General features: G+C 49.1%; 1 protein-coding gene across 1 annotated transcript in view; it reads right to left on the bottom strand.

The window, feature by feature from the left end:
- The window catches only part of HIPK3 (homeodomain interacting protein kinase 3), a 91,763-nt gene that overhangs the window by 23,473 nt on the left and 50,532 nt on the right, over window positions 1-17,758 (bottom strand). The window contains exons 3-4 of the mRNA XM_044270924.1: window positions 5,955-6,078; window positions 362-481 (exon numbers count right to left, since the gene is read on the bottom strand). Of these exons, the coding sequence (XP_044126859.1) occupies window positions 362-481; window positions 5,955-6,078 (244 nt within the window). The remainder of the gene's footprint in view (window positions 1-361; window positions 482-5,954; window positions 6,079-17,758) is intronic.

A 17,758-nucleotide genomic window follows, 5' to 3' on the forward strand; every position in this document is an offset into this window, starting at 1 on the left:
GCATATATCAAACATCATTATTCTCAGCAATGCGGGCACATATGAACATGGGACCAACACAGATGTCTTCAGCGGCCAAGTGCACATGTAACAGGTCAGCCAGTGTCATAGGTACAAACCTGCTGACAGATGCCCTTTAAGAGTAAAGTAAGTCAAACCTTTTTTTTTTTTTTTTCCCTAGTTCTAAAAACTGTATATTTCCGTAACTCCATATAAGACCATTTGCTTACCATGGATGGTCGGATTATCAGCCAAATTAACTGTACATTAATCTACGTCAAACAGAACATAATGTGCAGTTCACAATGGTATAATGAAAGAAGTCACTGCAAAATGTAAAAAATAAAAATTAATTACTCACTTTTAACCTCCAACTGGGGTATTGGGATTCAGGGTCGCGGCAGAAGAATCTGGATGTCTTTGTACCCACGTTTAACAGATGTTCTCCAGGAAACCCTTGAGTTTGAGAAATGAATCGGATCTAAAGATAAGACAGGTAACAATCAGTCACTTAAAGAGTCACTAAAAACTTTCGTTATTCACTGGCTTTTCCAGCGTGTGGAGCACGGATCCATAGAGAATATTCCAGATGCTGGAAAAGCCGATGGTACACAACGCTCTGAGCAGCGCCTCTGCCCCTTCGAGGGTTCGGTATCCTTTGAAAAGTGGATCCGAGTTCTTACAAACTCAGGCATAGGATCTTAAACAACAGCTGAAGGCTGGCGAGATTGTATTAGGGTCTATTCACACGTCCCCAAAACACGGACAACGGCCATGTGGGTTCCGCATTTTGCGGACCGCACACGGCCGGCACCAAAATCAAAATGCCTTTTCTTGTCCGTGTCCGAGGAACGGAAGTGCGGATGCGGACAGCACATTGTGTGCTGTCTGCATCTTTTGCGGCATCATTGAAAATTGCAGAAGGGATATGGCCCCATTTTGCGGACGTGTGAATGGACCCTTAACATTTTACGTAGTAATTCTGTAATGCAATAATTCGGGGACGTCCACGCGGAGCAAAAAAAACAGCAGTAGCAAAAAAAAAAAAAATTGCAGGTGCAGGTGCTTTACATTACAAAACCTCCAGGGCTCGCCTGCAAGGCCTTGTACCATGGCTGTAGACTGAGTAATAAAGGAAGTGGGAGTTTCAGCGGTTCCTCTGAACTGTAGGTGACCAGGAAATGTGTTCGCAACTTCTGCTTTTCACATAAGGTGCAATTATTCTAGAAGGAGGCTGCGTTCAAGGACAGGACGCAAAAAAAATAATAATAATAATTGCGGCGGCTCCCATATCAGCATGGATAAATGGTTTACCATATTCTACTATTGGTATAATGCTACTTTGGATGCAGCCTCTGAGGCTACACGTGACAGTTGTCCTTACCATATGGTCTGAAAAAGGCTTAGTTCTAGTGTTTTGCGGTCTGCACATGAGCGGCCCTATGATAGAAATGCCTATTCTTGATTGCGGGCAAGCTCTATCTCAGGGGTCAGCAACCTTCGGCACTCCAGCTGCTATGAAACTACAACTCCCAGCATGTACACTTGCTCAGCTGTTCTCGTAACTCCCATAGAAGTGAAATTAGGATTCTGGGAGTTGTAGTTTCAAAACAGCTGGAGTGCCAGAGGTTGCTGAACCCTGCTCTCTCTTTTCTGTGGGGCAACCCATTGGGCACCAAATTGCAGAACGGATGTGGACCCAATTCATACGGTCGCCTGAATGAGCCCTTAGAGTGAAGTCGAAACGTCGATCTTCTTTGCTTTATGGGTCATGTGAAGGGAACCTGTGAGCAGGAATTGACCCGGGAAACTGCCAGCAATCCAGGAGGGTAACAGGTCCCTAATAGTCTTAGTTAATTTTCCGGCAGGAACAGCATGACGCTCAGAAAAGACATTTACAGACTGCCTTCCGGTGCCTATAGTCACACAGGAGCAGCCTCTCCTCTTGCCCTGGATTGTTGGATGTCCTGCAGGCTGGATACGTGATTATAAGACTCCTCCGGCAGCATCCCACGTATGCCGTGGTGTTCACTTCTCGCTTCATTGCGCATGCGCAGGATGTGGCGTGTGAAAACTGGACATCAATGACGCCACAAGGGAGAACAGTAGTCTGCCTTCTCAAGAGAACAGCTCCTCTTGTGCCTCGATACAGCCATGGGCTATTTGTACAACAACACGTCCAATGCCCATCCAGGGTAAGTAGGACCAAGTCCCTAGTGATGCCCTTCCAAAGCCCATCCAGGGTAAGTAGGCCCAAGTCCCTAGTAATGCCCTTCCAAAGCCCATCAAGGGTAAGTAGGTGCATGTCACTAGTGATGCCCTTCCAGGGTAAGTAGGCGTATGTCCCTACTGATGCCCTTCCAAAGCCCATCCAGGGTAAGTAGGAGCATGTCCCTAATTATGCCCTTCCAAAGCCCACCCAGGGTAAGTAGGAGCATGTCCTAACGATGCCCTTCCAAGGCCCATGCCCCTCGTGATGCCCTTTTGCAGCGGGATATCGGTATACAATATGTTCAAACAGGACAGCACTCATTGCTTCACTGCAACTAAAGGAAGTTTTATTGAAAATTCGCCAGAATTCTAAATTTAAGGTGTGGCAGATTTTCACTCAAACTTGCATTAATTGCAGTAAAGTAACGAGCGCTGTCCTGTCTTGTTGAACATATTCTATATTCTGTGGAAATACAGCCCTAAGCTTCCATTTCCGCATGATGCCGCACCTATCAGAAATGAGAAGATCACAGAGAACCTGGTGTAAGCCTGGATAAAGGGTACTTGGTGGTTTAGGGGCCTAATTCCTGAAGACAGATTGAAAATATACTGACGTCACACTTGGCTTTGTTGCATGACCTCACACCTTAGGTTTGCATTTGCGTTTTTGGGGGACAAAAGATGGAGGACAAAAGAGTTGTGGCTACACCAGTGACGTCCTGTACACCACTCCATTCTCTCCACCAGGAGGCACTGGTGTGACTTCGGCGGTGACATTCCATACACAGTGACTGGCTGCAGCGGCATACAGGACGACACCAGCCCAGAAATAAGAGTATGTCACTGGCTGCAGCCCGGGGAAAATGACGGAGCAGCAGCGGTGGATCGAAGTGGGATGGAAAGATTATTATTTTGACAGTTTAGTGAAATAAAAAAAATATATATATCTTGAAAAACCCCCGTAAGGCATGAATATCAGAGAGAAAAAGGCAGAGAAAGCCTGTTTTATTTGTGCTATTTCCCAATTTGGGTCTGAATAAGTCTATAGAGTTGCAGTCACGTGGCGGGCTGGTCGGCCGTCAGGAAGCTTCGGCATAATGTAGTCTGAGAAAGCTGCACTTGCTGAGCAGCTGAATAACATCTATTGTTCCCAGCAATCAACCATTTCAGGCTGGTTTTTCCCAGATAAAAGGGGTTGTCCAAACTGGAAAGCACCTTTTCAAAATTATAGGGGTATTCTGGTTACAGAAAGTCATCCCTTATCCACAGGATAGGCGATAACTATTAGATCAGTGGGGGTTCTACCACTGGGACCCCCACGGATCATGAGAACGGGGATCCCGTACCCCGGTGAAGCCCCCCCCCCCCCCCCCCCCCCATGAAATGGACAGAGCGTCTGCACCATTCATTTCTATGGTAGCGCCGGAGGGGCTCTGTACTCGGTTATCTCCGGTGCTCCCAAAAAAAATAATATATAGCAGTGGCACGCATTTGCGACCAGCCACTCGCTCCATTACAGTTGGGCTCCGTGAGGTATGGGGTTCTCAAGATCATTGGAGTCCAGGCGGTAAAAATAAATAAAAAAAATATAAAAAAATGAAAATCAGCCATCATATAGTTCATGACAATCTCTTTCTACCAAAGCTAGAACCAGCCCTGTACCTCACATGGATCCAGAGATCTGACCATTCATTGCTCTGCTAGATTTATATCAAGCTGACAGCTCAAGGGGAGGGTCTTTTCTGCTGCAGCTCAGGGGGCGTGTCTCAGCTCTCCCCGTCGCAGCTCAGGGGGCGTGTCTCAGCTCTCCCCGTCGCAGCTCAGGGGGCGTGTCTCAGCTCTCCCCGTCACAGCTCAGGGGGCGTGTCTCAGCTCTCCCCGTCACAGCTCAGGGGGCGTGTCTCAGCTCTCCCCGTCACAGCTCAGGAGGCGTGTCTCAGCTCTCCCCGTCACAGCTCAGGAGGCGTGTCTCAGCTCTCCCCGTCACAGCTCAGGAGGCGTGTCTCAGCTCTCCCCATCACAGCTCAGGAGGCGTGTCTCAGCTCTCCCCGTCACAGCTCAGGAGGCGTGTCTCAGCTCTCCCCGTCACAGCTCAGGAGGCGTGTCTCAGCTCTCCCCGTCACAGCTCAGGAGGCGTGTCTCAGCTCTCCCCGTCACAGCTCAGGAGGCGTGTCTCAGCTCTCCCCGTCACAGCTCAGGAGGCGTGTCTCAGCTCTCCCCGTCACAGCTCAGGAGGCGTGTCTCAGCTCTCCCCGTCACAGCTCAGGAGGCGTGTCTCAGCTCTCCCCGTCACAGCTCAGGAGGCGTGTCTCAGCTCTCCCCGTCACAGCTCAGGAGGCGTGTCTCAGCTCTCCCCGTCACAGCTCAGGAGGCGTGTCTCAGCTCTCCCCATCACAGCTCAGGAGGCAGTTGAAGGGTGAAACTGAGCATGTGCGGCCATCTCAGTGAGCCAGACAAAGCGATGAGAAGGAAAGAAGAAAAAAAAACAGCAGGTAGCGCTATACATTTTATTGAATAACTCAGTGGCTATAAAAATGTTTAAATTAAATGCAATTGCAAAAGTATTCAGATCCAGGTGCTGGTTTGAAAATACTGTAGAATATGTTTTAATTCTGTCTTGGTGACACTACATGTCATCTCTGCCCTTTAAACATTTGCTAACCGAGGCGCACGCAGTCACTGCCTATGGCTTTATTTAGTACAGAAAGTTTGCCAGCTCTCCGGGGGAGCGAAGTCTTCTCTTGAGAGTCCTATTTACAGGTTGTTTATCACATAGTCATGCAAAATAATGCACAAACAGGACTGCTGAGGCCACGTACCTCGAAGTATACAAATAGAGCACTCGCCTCATTATTCGGGGATTAACGCTGAAGACATCGCCTGACGGGCTTCACCGAAGACACAAAACAGCTGTGCCTTTAGAAACTGCCCAATGATCAGGCAGATCATCACTAACGAACGTTAGAAACGCTCGTTCATCAGGTAAGATCGTTGGTGTGGAAAGCTAAATCATTGCTTTGCCGGCAGCAGATCTCGCCGTCTAAACAGCACAAACAATGATTCTGTATGGGGACGAGCGACGGCATTAGTGATCACTCTTCCCCATACTGAGGAGGAGATCATCACATATAGTTGCACCACTGACGAGCAGGCGATTGGAAGCGTTCCTTCCGGACAATCGTCTGCTCCATCAGGCCAGGGGCCTTAAAGGGATTTTACTATCTCAGACAGTTGGGGGTCATATCACTAGGACATGCCCCCAATGTCTGATAGGTGCAGGTCCCACCTCTGGGACCCTCACCTATACTTAGAACGAAGCCCGCAAAGTCTGTGCGGCCATCCTCCCTTTATTCCTATAGGAGCTGGCTTGCCCATTTCCGCCATAGAAGTGTACAGAGCAGTGACCTCTTATTAATTTCAATGGAACTTCCGAAAATAGCTGAGAGCGCCGCTCGGCAATTTTCAGCTCTCCTGTAGGAATGAATAGATGGCGGCTGCGAATTCACAGTGCACCCTCTGGGACTTTGCAGGCTCTGTTCTAAGTATAGGTGCGGGTCCCAGAGGTGGGACCCGCACCTATCAGACATTGAGGCAACGTCCTAGCGGTGTGACCCCAATGTCTGAGATGGTACAAGTCCCGTCTGAATGAGATGGTAAGTCAAAAAAAGGAGGAGACGTTTGTGGCCAAGTTGTCACTTGATATATACAAGTCAGACCTTACTAGTGGCTACGTTTTTCCTTACCTGGTCATACTCCAGCGCTCCTGGGTACAGAGGCCATCCTAGGAACAGCTCCGCAATCACGCAGCCCAGCGACCACATGTCTATGGCTTCACAGAACGGTAACCCCAAAATAATCTCAGGAGCTCTAAAGAGAGAATAGAAAGACAGTGGTCAGTAAAACACATACACGTCCAAAGAGGGGTCATCGACACCCCCAATACAAGGTCAAATAATAATATTAAAGGGGTTATCCAAACCCTATAATGACCCCTCCCAATGCACTGCACTGCCCCTTCATATTAGTTATACTTACCTGCTCCCTGGGACCCTGCACGGCCACCGCTACATCTCTGCTAAAGAGGCTCGTGATGCAGCAGCGGCCGTGCAGGGATCTGGAGCAACGCGGGTGCCACGGAGCAGGTAAGTATAATATATACGAGGGGCTCGGGGGGGGGGGGTCATTATAGAGGTTGCATAACCCCTTTAAATCCTATAAATTATGCATCTCACTCCTGATCAGGACAAACAGCAGAGACCCCGAACAGTATGAGACTCCAGAATAAAGGGCCCCCTGAGGCAAAGCAATTCTGTTCCCCAGGAATAATATCCGATTGCCAACTAACAAGGTGAGGACGTCTGCTCATACATGTTCAGGGTGCGCACGTGCAATGTGCTATCGCCCCTCAATAGTCCTCGGGCAAAGTCTCACAAAGTCCCGCACCCCTCCTTCCTGCCTCGACTGAGGTCCCATAGGCGGGATAAGTCATCCAAAGCCAGTTTTGGCAGAATCCAGTGACCTCAGATTAATTTGCATGTCCGCTGGAGCGGACTCTGAATGACGTATTCTGGCCGGTAGAAAACACGGCACACTTAGTTAGATTGCAAATCACTTCTTTTTTTACAGTGCTCCGATAAGTAGAATCAATGGGCAGGCACTACTGTTTCGGTCCATCCCGGAAATGGATCACGGCCAGAGAAGGAATGGAGCGGTGGTAAACCGGACAGCGGCGCTAGAGCTCCAGTCAGCATCCACAGATCTGGCTCGAGGGCAACTTTTCAATTGGCCACTGCTCCATTCCTACTCTGGTCGTGATCCAGGTACAAGACAGTACAGGATAGACCAAAATACAGGCGTCTGCCCGGTGATTATACGTATTATCGGAGCGCTGTTATAAAGAACTATTCGCAGTGTATCTATCAGTGTGCTGTGGTTTCTGCTTAAAGGGGTCCTCTCACTTCACCAAAAGGCATTTATTGTCTAGAGAAAGTGAATACCAGGCACTTACTAATGTATTGTGATTATCCATATTGCCTCCTTTGCTGGCTGGATTCATTTTTCCATCTCATTATACACTGCTCATTTCCATAGTTACGACCACCGTGCAATCCATCAGCGGTGGCCGTGCTTGCACACTATAGAAAAAGGCACCAGCCTGTGTGTGTTCCCACGGTCCCAGCCACCGGACAGGCCGGCACTTTTTCCTATAGTGTGCAAGCATGACCACCAGGGTCATCGTAACCATGGATACGAGCAGTGTATAAAGTGATGGGAAAATGAATCCAGCCAGCAAAGGAGGCAATATGGACAATCACATTACATTAGTAAGTGCCTTGTATTAACTTTCTCTACATAATAAATGCCACTTGCTGAAGTGAGAGAACCCCTTTAAGGCCTCATGTACCCAACCGTATCCGCAAATCAAAGATACCGGCCGCGTGCAACCCACATTTTCTCCTTCTGCAGGTCTGCACTATGTTACAAATGCCTATTCTGGCCCGCAAATAGGACAAGAAGAGGACATATTCTTTCTTTTTTGTGGGGCCACGGAACGGACATACGGATGCGGACACCACACTGTGCGGATCAGATGCAGTTGTGCACATGAGGCCTAAAGTTGTGGACATTCTTCTAGGACTGATACTGGAGTGCTGACCATCACTGGTATCCTGGCCTGAGACGCCAGCTGAGCCCGGAGGGGCATGAAATGACAGCTTTGCCCCTGACGACTCTTGCAATTAAGATATGGAGTATGCGGTATTATAATTTCATTATCTGCACAGTGTAAAAATGCACAGCTACTGCAATGCAGTATAAGGGTCTATTCACACGTCCGTATGTGTTTCGCGGATCCGCAAAACACGGACATCGGCAATGTGCGTTCCGCATTTTGCGAACCGCACATCGCCAGCACTCTCATAGAAAATGCCTTTTCTTGTCAAGAATAGGACATGTTCTATTTTTTTGCAGAACGGAAGTGCGGATGCGGACAGGCGTGTGCATGACCCCATAGAAATAAATGGATGAAAAATACGGTTGTGTAATCTGCGGAACAGCCACGTCAATCTGCAAAAAAAAAAAAACAGAGGTGTGCACGGGCCCATAGAAATAAATGGGTCAGCGCACAGATGAAAAGTGCACGAGGCATGACCTGAAATCCTACAATTTTAACCCATTACCGCCATACTGGAGCGGCACGGAATTAGCACACAGCTCCTGAGCTGGAAGCATTGTTTCCACTCTGCAATAGGAGTTCTGGGAAGCCTGGAGTACCAGGAATTAGCAGGCAGCCGACCAACGCAGGGTGTGCAAGCAGCGACATGGCGAAACGCTAATGTATGAACTCCGAGGGCATGGAGCGGGCGGCCGCAGGTAGGCCGGGGCGCGGACTGACTGATTCTGTAACCATAGCAGGCCGCGCTGTTTGTGTAATGTAACCAGATCATTAATAAAACACAGAGAAGGTTTCGTCCTTCGTCGCGATATCAGACCCGGTAACATGCAAGTCATCTGCTCGGGGTGTCGGCTTACAGCCAAGGGCCAGAAGTTGTCGGCACTGATAAGTCCTTCTTTGTTCAGCTGATGAGATGCTTCAGGTTATTTGATTAAGAAGGTTTTCCGGTTTTACGTAAGAAAGGGTTATTGTGGAACGAAGAGACAATGCGGAGAAACAATGTAACTGCGGCTATATCAGGCACGTAGTGGCTAAAGGAACGATCCAGGCGAGGCAGATACAATGTGCTTACAGGGGCGGGGCATGACACGGGAGCGCTACGATTTCTTATTTGTATCGCCGTCATGTGCCTTCCTCTCAGGCCCTGCACTCTCAATGGCGATCTCTTCCCACTCCCCGGTGTTGTCAATGGGGAGAATATTCACTTGGTCCATTTCTTCTCCCCCTGATATAATCTGTAGGGGGTGAGTCGGGAGCATAAGGTTCAGTCGACAGTACACAAATATATATGGCGGCATTACGCACTATTTAGTCTGGAACGTTCCTCTAAGGGTTATTATATGTATGGCTTAAAGGGGTTGTCCTGCATTACACTTGCATGTGACATGTTTTCTCCATGTGGTGTGATGTCAGTGTGCACAATTATTTCTATGTCATCAGCATTTTATGTATTATCTCTGCTCTGCGACACCGCTGGGCGCATTATCTCTGCTCTGCGACACCGCTGGGCGCATTATCTCTGCTCTGTGACACCGCTGTGCGCATTATCTGTGCTCTGTGACACCGCTGGGGGCATTATCTCTGCTCTGTGACATCGCTGGGCGCATTATCTCTGCTCTGTGACATCGCTGTGCGCATTATCTCTGCTCTGTGACATCGCTGTGCGCATTATCTCTGCTCTGTGACATCGCTGTGCGCATTATCTCTGCTCTGTGACACCGCTGGGCGCATTATCTCTGCTCTGTGACACCGCTGTGCGCATTATCTCTGCTCTGTGACACCGCTGTGCGCATTATCTCTGCTCTGTGACACCGCTGTGCGCATTATCTCTGCTCTGTGACACCGCTGTGCGCATTATCTGTGCTCTGTGACACCGCTGTGCGCATTATCTGTGCTCTGTGACACCGCTGTGCGCATTCTCTGTGCTCTGTGACACCGCTGTGCGCATTCTCTGTGCTCTGTGACACCGCTGTGCGCATTCTCTGTGCTCTGTGACACCGCTGTGCGCATTATCTGTGCTCTGTGACACCGCTGTGCGCATTATCTGTGCTCTGTGACACCGCTGTGCGCATTATCTCTGCTCTGTGACACCGCTGTGCGCATTATCTCTGCACTGTGACACCGCTGTGCGCATTATCTGTGCTCTGTGACACCGCTGTGCGCATTATCTGTGCTCTGTGACACCGCTGTGCGCATTATCTCTGCTCTGTGACACCGCTGTGCGCATTATCTCTGCTCTGTGACACCGCTGTGTGCATTATCTCTGCTCTGTGACACCGCTGTGCGCATTATCTCTGCTCTGTGACACCGCTGTGCGCATAATCTCTGCTCTGTGACATCACTGTGCGCATTATCTCTGCTCTGTGACATCACTGTGTGCATTATCTCTGCTCTGTGACATCACTGTGTGCATTATCTCTGCTCTGTGACACCGCTGTGCGCATTATCTCTGCTCTGTGACATCGCTGTGCGCATTATCTCTGCTCTGTGACATCACTGTGCGCATTATCTCTGCTCTGTGACATCACTGTGCGCATTATCTCTGCTCTGTGACATCGCTGTGCGCATTATCTCTGCTCTGTGACATCCCTGTGCGCATTATCTCTGCTCTGTGACATCCCTGTGTGCATTATCTCTGCTCTGTGACACCGCTGTGCGCATTATCTCTGCTCTGTGACATCGCTGTGCGCATTATCTCTGCTCTGTGACATCGCTGTGCGCATTATCTCTGCTCTGTGACATCGCTGTGCGCATTATCTCTGCTCTGTGACATCGCTGTGCGCATTATCTCTGCTCTGTGACATCCCTGTGCGCATTATCTCTGCTCTGTGACATCCCTGTGCGCATTATCTCTGCTCTGTGACATCACTGTGCGCATTATCTCTGCTCTGTGACATCACTGTGTGCATTAGGCTAGTTTCACACTAGCGCACTGGAGATCCGGCAGACTGTTCATTCATATTAGCTTCTGGCAAAGCTGGATCCAGAGAGCCCCGGAGGGCCGCTCCCGAACACTAGTGTGAACCCAGCCTTATCTCGGTTCTGTAACATCTCTGCAGGCCTCGACAGCCAACTGTAGTATTTGCCAATGGCAAACGATATTCGCAGCTCTTTTATTAGCTTAACTTCTTCTTAAGCTCAACTTTTATTTATCTTTTAAGTAGATATCTCCTCAGGGAGTAGACTGTCCACAGGGAGCTCTCACATAAGAGACAGCTGAATGTAGCAAAAGTGACTGATCGGTGACAGCTGTATTGTGACAGTTGTGAGCGGAGAAGGCAGCTGTGCCACCCGACCCTCCTGCAGTTTTAGGCTGCGGTGTGACCCGTATAACGGAGGACACGCCGCCCACGTGTGCGAGTGAGACGGCAGGTGGCAAAACACAAGCAACTGGAGTCAACAATAAGGTGACCGGAGAGATCTCACAAGTCGTGCACTATTGTAGAGACACCAGATCCTTGATATGACACCTACTAAAGACAGCTGCCGGCTGAAAAGCTATTCCCGAGAGCGGAGGGTCCATCGGGAGAGAGACAAGTGCATCCAGACAACTCCAGAAGTGGCGTACCTCCCGCAGCAACAACGGATCGGGCATGATGAAATCGAACATGCCTGATCCTTCTTTCTCCAGACATCCGCCACAGAGCGAGAGCCTGGCGACCTCGGTACACCATAGATGGTGGAACAATCCCACAAAAATCTGCGGGTTTAGCCAACATTTAACACCGGAACCTTTAGAAACATGAGAAAAATTGCTCGTGATGCAACTCCCCATCGTATCGCTTTCCCTTCACAGGCAGGAGCGATTCCGTGAAATCTCACTATAGATAACATGAGGCTCTACAGAATACTTACCCAATACCTGCAGCTGGGGCCCAACTTCATGGCTCCCCTTTGTGCGCCGCCGGTTCCAGTGTCTACCTGCGTCAACATCCCGTTAGGCCTTATTCACACGTCGGTGATGAATTCCGGGATGAGATGGAGAGCGATTTATCCAGTATGACACGGACACTGCGCATCTTCAATATTGGTCCTGAAACTCGGATGGTGTCCGTGTTTTTTTACAGACCCATAAACTATAATGGGCGTGACGGACAAAATAACTGCACGCCTTCCGTGCTAAGGCACTGATGTGCGAATACACACATTAAAACGAATGAGTACGTGTGCTGTGCGTGGATCACCGACGTGTGAATAGGGCCTTACCCATGTGTAACGTCATTGGGTCATGTGATACATGGGTGACAGTCATTGGCGGCGGCGGCGGCGGTCTCATCACGGAATGTAAACCCAGGACCAGCAGTGACGGAGCCAGGACACAGCGGCGTGGAACACTTAAACCACCGCAGGTGCGACCATGCTGGGGAGGGGTCCTTAAAAAAAAAAAAGCACAACAAATGTGGACGACCCCTTAAAGAAAGATGGTGCATGGCAAGATAACCAGAGCGAGAGTATAAAACCGTGAGGAGTGATGGCGACAATTCTCTTGAGAGGTTTCCGTTCATGTCCTTTTATAGCCCTTCCCTTCCATGTACTTTAGTTGGTCACTTCTGCGCTGATTACATGTTTTTGCGCGCTGCCCATTTCCGTGTGGGCTGAATTGTACGTGCAGGCGCTGTTTACGTGTTCCAGGCATAAAGGTTGTGTTTTCTCTGCATACACATCTGACTCCCAGGACTTGGCGTGTCGTCTTACATATGCAAAGTCCACAGTCAGCGACCGCAGGCCAGAGCAATCGAGCGCAGCACGCATTCATCTCCGAGGAGGACCCCCTGACATAAGGAACGAAACATACCATCACTAAAGAAGTCAGCAAATACTATGGCTGATCTGGGCTTGCGCTTAAAATTCGGAAGCTTCGCCTACTTCCAAGGCTATCCCCATGAGTTCCTGGATCTGACGGGGGTATAAAGTAGCCACTGATTCCTGCAGTCTATCACTAGGGCTACATGCACACGACCAAAGATTATATCAGTATGCCATCCGTTTTTTTGTTTTTTTTTTGCGGATCCATTGTAACAATGCCTAAAATGGACAAGAATAGGACATTCTATTTTTGTTGCAGGGCTACGGACGGACATACTGATGCCAACAGCACACGCTGTCCGCATTTTTTTGCAAACCCATTGAAATGAATGGGTCCGCATCCTATCCGCCAAAAAATTAATAAAAACTAAACGGACACTGAAACAAAATACATTCATGTGCATGTGGCCTAAGGCTACTTTCACATTAGCGTTTTCAATTCCGCAATTGAGATCTGTCAAAGCAGCGTTTTCCTGTCCGCGATGTGGTGCGGAGCAAGACGGATCCGTCCTGGCACACAATGTAAGTCAATGGGGACAGATCCGTTTTCTCTGATGCAATAGAAAACGGATCCATCCCCCATTAACTTTCAATGGTGTTCATGACGGATCCTTCATGGCTATAGAAGAAATAATACAACCGGATCCGCTCATGACGGATGGATGCGGTTGTATTATTGTAACGGAAGCGTTTTTACAGATCCATGACGGAGCTGCAAAAAACGCTAATGTGAAAGTAGCCTTACTGAGCGGAACTTTTCTTAAACCACCGTTTATTAGCTGCAGTCGTAGTAAAGCACTCGAACCCTCTACATCAAGGATGTCAAACCCGTGGTGCTCCGGCTGTTGCAAAACTACAGCTTTCATCATGCCCGGACAGCCTACAGCGATCAGGGCATGCTGGGAGTTATGTTTTGCAACAGCTGGAGGGCCATGAGTTTTGACATCCCTGCTCTACATGCTGTGCATGCAGATATTGAGAAGCTGCGGATCCCCATGGCTGACAGCCTTCTCCCTATGCACAATATAGGGAGAAAGCGCTCAATCAACGATGGGTGGTTGGCGTCAGACACCTCCTCATGAATACGAGGACTCCGCAACATACAGGGTCTGATTTTTGAGGGGTGATCCGAGTGTTTAATACTGACGACCTATCCAACTCCCGCCGATCAGGTATTTGAAGAGGCTGTGGTGCTCCGGCTTCCTCGTAGCTTTCTAAGCACAGCGCCATCCATTGCATAGTGGCCATGCTTGGTATTGCACCTCAGCCCCATGGGGCTGAGATAAGTCTTGACCATATAACCGATTTACGTGACGTCACTGGCCTAGGAAGAGTTCGCAGCGCCCACCGGAGTGTCATGATCTCTTCAAACTTCCCCTTTGAGAAAAATACTATAGGGGGGGGGGGGGGGGGGGGGGAAGGGGGTCGCTGTGGTACGTTATGCTGCCCTCACATAGGGGGCAGCATGAAACCCGTGAAAGATTCCCTTTATCATCAAGAATTTGATTTTTAATTTCCAAGACAAATGTATTATACAAGGCAGTTGAAGGGTGACCCGGGGGGGGCGCTGCTCCTCGTCGACCGCTCCGCTCATCCCAGAACCTGATCGCTGTTTACCCGGCCGCCGATCCAGGTCCTCGCTGTGAAGATCACCATTTAATTTTAGACTGTTTACAAGGGGTCGGATGAAGGGGAGTCTCTGATCTCTGCCGGCTAAAAATACGTCTGCTTAGGGGATGAGCGCGCTAAGGTCATGCAAAGAGTTAACATGACCTCAGGAAAGGGTTATTTGTTAACCAGTTGTGATAAGGCTGGCAGGGTTCTGGCCATAGCAGGACAAATGTAAGAGCGAGGAGTGTCTCCAGCCTTCTCTGCCGTTACACTGTGTCGCTGTATTCTGCATAAGTGGCGGTAATGAGAAGTTAGAGAGCGGGAGAAGGTACGCAGCGCGGCACACCCCAGGAAGCTCGCACTCTCTTACTCATACTAAAGGTAGAGAAGCACACCAAAGGGCTCATGCACACAAACGTATTTTCTTCCCGTGAACCTTTTTTTTTTTCTTGCAGACCGTATGCAGAACTATTCATTTCAATCTGTCCACAAAAAAAAAAAAATAATAATAATAATACTCTGTGCGCATTCAGTTTTCCGGATGTCCGTATTTCCATTCCACAAAAAAATAGAACATGTCCCATTATTGTCCGCATTACGGACAAGGATAGTACTGTTCTATTAGGGGCTAGCTGTTCGGTTCCCCAAAATATGGAATGCACACGGACGTCATCCGCATTTTTTTGCAGATCCGTTTTTCACAGACCGCAAAATACATACGGTCGTGTAATACATAGATAATAGATCTATAGTATATGCTATCTATAATCCCTAAAGATGCATAATGGAGTGTCCATTACCACGCATCACCCGTAAGCAGGTGACGGCTTCCCCTGACCTCCTCTGCAGCTTGCCCACAAGTCCACGTCCACCTGCAGACCTTCTTCAGGTGTCATTTGGACTAGTAACTCATGCCTGAGAAGCAACCACACAGCTTCCCCACACTATAGCCAGCCATACAGGAGGTAAGTGTCCGCCAAACACTCATGGTGTCAGCGTAGAAAGGATCAGGCATAGTGAAATCCAACATGCCCAATCTCCCCTCCCCCCTTATTTGGCGTGAGGGAGGATCCAGATGCCTCATACACATTAGTCAGCCGATCAAGCCAGGTTTGGACAACGTGATTCAGAGGGGCACATTTACTAATGGACTTGGACATAAAGTCCATTAGCTGGATGTATGACAATATTTAGTCGCACAGCCTGTTCTATGTTGTGTCCGCGTGACGGCGGCGCGTCAGAGACTCCAGCCCCGGCAAAGTTACTGCAGTCGTAAGTGTTAGCGAAACGCTATGCCCGCCAGGGGATGGCGTCGTTTTTACAGCAGGCACAAGGAGTGCCATAGATGCGCCTAATTTATGACAAGGCACACGAATCTAACGGCAGCGCAAGGGGGAAACCAAGACCGGAGTAAAAAGCTGGCTTAAAGGGGTTCTCGGAGGATAGATCTGACTGGAGGAGTCGGACCCGTACCAGTCAGCTGTTGGAAGAGCACCGCCCTCTTCGCAGCGCCGTTCATTGTACAGCGGCTGCGCTTGGTATCGCGCTCAGCCCCATTCATCTGAGGTCATGTGACCGACAAACGTGATGTCACCGGCCCAGGCAGAGGATGCGGTGCTCACTAGAGCACAGGGGCCTCTTCAAGCAGATGACTGACAGGGGTACCGGGAGTCGGACCCCCACAGATCAGATACTGGTGACCTCTCCTAAGAAGAGGCCATGAAATATCAAAATCTCGGACACTCCCTTTAAGTACAGAAACCTCAGAGAGGCTCTTCAGGCGGCGGGATTCAACGCAGAGCCTCGGCAGGTGAGAATATGCAAAAATATCCGTATTTAGTACAGATACTTCTGTGTCCAAATATTGACTGTGCTGTGAATACTAAGAAATCCTCATGTCCTGACACACGCTTATCCTGCTCAACTGGGAACGTTCACGTGGGATCCGCGTCACATGATCCTACGCGAAAAGCACTTGTGACACAGACCGGTGGCGGGACAAAGCTGATGTTATCAGCAGTGGTATGCAGGCCTGTCATGTCACATTCCAGCGCCAAATATTTACAGATGAGGCCCTGAACAGTCACGTACGGGTACAGCACATGGAGGTACACCCAAAACAGCAGCTGCAATTAAAGGAACACTAAGGCTAGGTCTACACGACGACAGTTTTTATAATGATAGTCGCACTGTGACATGCTGCAACTGCGACGCTAAAGTCGCAAACAATCCATTCGAAATTGATTTTTCTGTGACTGTCGCGTTGCAGCGTAGTTGTTCCCTATCACGCGACATGTCGTTGTGTAGACCTAGCCTAAACCAGGCAATCACGCCTCTCTCTCAATCCGATCTGGTCTCATTTTGCCTTTAAAACTGATGAATATAAGCGGAGTTCTTCTATAGGTTTCCCAGGGGCCAAGTCACTACCCTCCTCTTTACACTCCTGTGTCTGGCTGTGAGATAACTGGCTGCAGCAGCATCCTCCCCTCACTGTCCTGTCTGCAACACGCATCGCATCCGGAAAGAAAACGCACTTCTGTAAAAGAGGCCTTAAAGCCTCATTCACATGTCCGTGTTCCACATACGTGTACTGTTCGTGTTCTCCATTCACACATCAGGTTTTGTTTTTTATCACAGTCCATGTTTTTAGATGGGATGCATGCTTTATTTTGTCCGTGTTCAGGGATCCATCACGCCCATTATAGTCTATGGGTTCGTGAAAACCACGGATGACACACGGACAGCAAAAAAAATGGACCCAACACGGACATCTTCACGTTGGCATCACTGACCACCTATCCTACGCATGTAAGCACGGACATGCGACAGGCTTTATACTGATGACCTATCCTCAGAATAGGTCATCAATATCAGACCGGCGGGGGTCCGACTCCCGGCACGCCTGAAGAGCAGCTGTTTGAAGAGGCTGCAGCGCTCCACGACATCACTGGACTAGGAAGGGGCTGCAACGTTCACCAGACAGTGGCCGCAATCTCTGCCGGGAGTCAGAGCACCATCGATAGGGTATTGATGGCCTGTACTGAGGATAGGTTATCTATACGAAAATGTCAGAAAGACCTTTTAAAGGGGTGGTCTGAGTTCTTAGAAAACTGCGCCAGTGACCCCAAACATGATGAAACTATACTCCCCTTACCTGACAAAAATTAAAATTGTGTTTTCTGCAGATTTCATTTTAGGATGTGCAGAAAATCTTGGCAACTTGATCTGCCGTTTGATCGATCATTTCAGGTTTAGCGTTCCTATAGATCATGCTGCCCGTTCCTATCCGTGCCAAAAATCATACTTTCACAGCATTTCTAATCATTTTCTTGCTCTTCTTCCCGAGGAGACAACATACTCTAAGGGCTCATTCACACGGCCATTGTTTGGCCGTTCCGTGCATTGGGGGCCGCAATTTGCGGTCCTAAAAGCACAGGCACAGGCACCATCCGTGCG

The sequence above is a fragment of the Bufo gargarizans genome, chromosome 10 (genome assembly GCF_014858855.1).
Source record: "Bufo gargarizans isolate SCDJY-AF-19 chromosome 10, ASM1485885v1, whole genome shotgun sequence".
Classification (NCBI taxonomy): Eukaryota; Metazoa; Chordata; class Amphibia; order Anura; family Bufonidae; genus Bufo; species Bufo gargarizans.